At 33.7% G+C, this 2,735-nt stretch overlaps 1 protein-coding gene across 1 annotated transcript in view; it reads right to left on the bottom strand.

The window, feature by feature from the left end:
- Nucleotides 1-1,314: 1,314 nt before the first annotated feature.
- LOC111087421 overlaps nucleotides 1,315-2,735 on the bottom strand; it is a 20,446-nt gene continuing 19,025 nt past the window's right edge. The window contains exon 2 of the mRNA XM_022394005.1: nucleotides 1,315-1,815. Coding sequence (XP_022249713.1) covers nucleotides 1,645-1,815 — 171 coding nt within the window. The 3' untranslated portion in view covers nucleotides 1,315-1,644. The remainder of the gene's footprint in view (nucleotides 1,816-2,735) is intronic.

Genomic DNA, 2,735 nt, shown 5'->3' on the forward strand with positions numbered 1-2,735 from the left:
AAATTACGCACAGTGAAATATTATTCTGTTCTACGCTAAAACTAAAATACTTGCAGACCGAAATAATAGGTGTTCATGAAATATTAATGCATTACAAATGTTCCTAACATTGATATGTCTGTCCGGTAAAGGGCAGTTCGTTGTAATCCTGTTAGTATTCACGCTTTTCACAAATTATTGCCTCAAACTTTGCATACAGTAATTCAAAGTTTATCTCACTGCTCGCGAAATTCGTAAATTTTTGAAGATTTACAAATCATACTATTTTATGTTCAGCTTTGAATATTATGATTCCCGCTCAAAACTAAAGGTGTGTGCCCAGTTATGTGCTTTATTACATTGCCTCGTCCTCCCGGTGAGTTATCGATAATTTCCGAACTATCTGGGGTTCGATTCCAGCGGTGGAGAGAGCACGGGTAGTCCATTGTGTATCTTTGTGCTAAAAAATTAAAACCCAACAAACCAACCACATAGTCTTTTACTGTTCGTTCTAAAATTATGGCTATCTCACTATTTTCAAGGTTCTACTGAAACAATGTATAATCCACTTAGTTGGATAGAGCCCATTATGAGGTGTCAGTCTTCTAAGCAACAGGCTTACTAGGCTGTGAAATATATAGGGGTTATTTTAAGAAATGGTTCTGAGTGTTGAATTACGAGAGTGGTATCTTTAGGTGATTCGGACATTAACGACCTCCTGAGCTCTATCCACTAATAGTTCCATATTTTCATTAGTGTTCAGGTGACGGAAAAAAAAAGTTCAAATCAGGAAGAAATGATGCTTTATGAGTTGATGAACTTAGCTGGACATACTGATGGTCGACGTGGCTGTCTATTCCCTAAAGTGCTGTGTTTGTTGTCACGTGTGTTGAAATAAAGGTATTTGCTATGACAAGTAAGTAATGTTAGGGTTTTGAATTACATAATTATTTTATGAAGTGTAACGAAACCCGAAGTAAATTAACTCTTCTTTAGTTGTGTAGCCAAATGTTTTGTTTTTTTTGGTAGGTTTTATTATTATTATTATTTGTGTTCTGAGTCTAGCAAAAAGGTAATTACGAAGAGACAAATAATATGTCTATTTGTCATAATTACTTTTCTAAGCCTTTTCCTCACCTAAGATTTATTGACTATGAATAAAGTTAATATTAACGTTGTTGAGTGTGAAAATAGGTTTCATTTTATAATACTTTATTTCTTTCCACGTTTAAAACTTGCTTGTCAAAGTTAAACTAAAAACGAATAAACTAACAATGTTAAATAAATATTCTTGTATCGACTGAACATAATTAATAACTGATAAATTAAATATCATTTTGATTCTAGCATTTTTATTTCAAACAACATCGTCTACAGTGGAGAAACAAGTATGATTGTAAATAGGTTTTTTGTAACAGTAATGTTTGAACGGAAGAAACTACCTGAAGCAATAATAACTCAATGAACATTTACAGAAAATGTATTATCCAGTTATAGCAACACTGAAACAAAACTTTAAAATCTTTAAGAGGCTTGGAGAATCCGTTTAACAAACATTTTTAACAATATTACTATGTTTTAAAGAGATTTGACGTTCATTTGTGCATTTCTAATTTGTTGATATAACTTAAGCTTGTTAATCAGGATCTCATGCTTTGTGAGAACTCATTTTCGTTTGCGAAAGCAGGAAATTGGATTGAAGTAACACTGGTTGTACCGGATCTGCCGCTTACTCTGCACAAATCTGCCTCCGTAAGGTGGCCATGGTAGGTCTTCATCTCCAGCCAATAGCAAAGCCACGTTGTTTGCCAATTCTCTTTGTAATCTTGCATTATACTAAAAAAATAAAAGAGAGAAAACAGAGGTGACCATATCTATCACTAAAAATTATACATAAATGTACAAACAACATAAAGTTAGTGAAAATGGTTTTTCATCATTTTCATATTTTCAGTAGTAATTTCATAATTCAAATAAATTAATTTCCCACATATAGAGCCTAATGTGATAATACACATCTCATTACAGTGTCATATGGAGCCTAGTGTGATAATACACATCGCATTACAGTGTCATATGGAGCCTAGTGTGATAATACACATCCCATTACAGTGTCATATGGAGCCTAGTGTGATAATACACATCCCATTACAGTGTCACTCTATATGACACTGTAATGGGATATGTATTATCACACTAAACTCTATATGACACTGTAATGGGATGTGTATTATCACACTAGGCTCCATATGACACTGTAATGGGATGTGTATTATCACACTAGGTTCTATATGATACTGTAAGGGGATGTGTGTTATCACACTAGGCTCAATATGACACTGTAATGGGATATGTATTATCACACTAGGCTCTATACCTAGTGTATAATACACATCGCATTACAGTGTCATATAGAGCCTAGTGTGATAATACACATTCCATTACAGTGTCATATGGAGCCTAGTGTGATAATACACATGCCATTACAGTGTCATATAGAGTTTAGTGTGATAATACATATCCCATTACAGTGTCATATAGATCCTAGTGTGATAATACATATCCTATTACAGTGTCATATTGAGCCTAGTATGATAATACACTTCCCATTACAGTGTCATATAGAGCCTAGTATGATAATACATATCCCATTACAGCGTCATATAGAGCCTAGTATGATAATACACATCCCATTACAGTGTCATATAGAGCCTAGTGTGATAATACATATCCTATTACAGTGTCATATTGAGCCT

Source organism: Limulus polyphemus, unplaced genomic scaffold, assembly GCF_000517525.1.
Source record: "Limulus polyphemus unplaced genomic scaffold, Limulus_polyphemus-2.1.2 Scaffold2135, whole genome shotgun sequence".
Taxonomy (NCBI): Eukaryota; Metazoa; Arthropoda; class Merostomata; order Xiphosura; family Limulidae; genus Limulus; species Limulus polyphemus.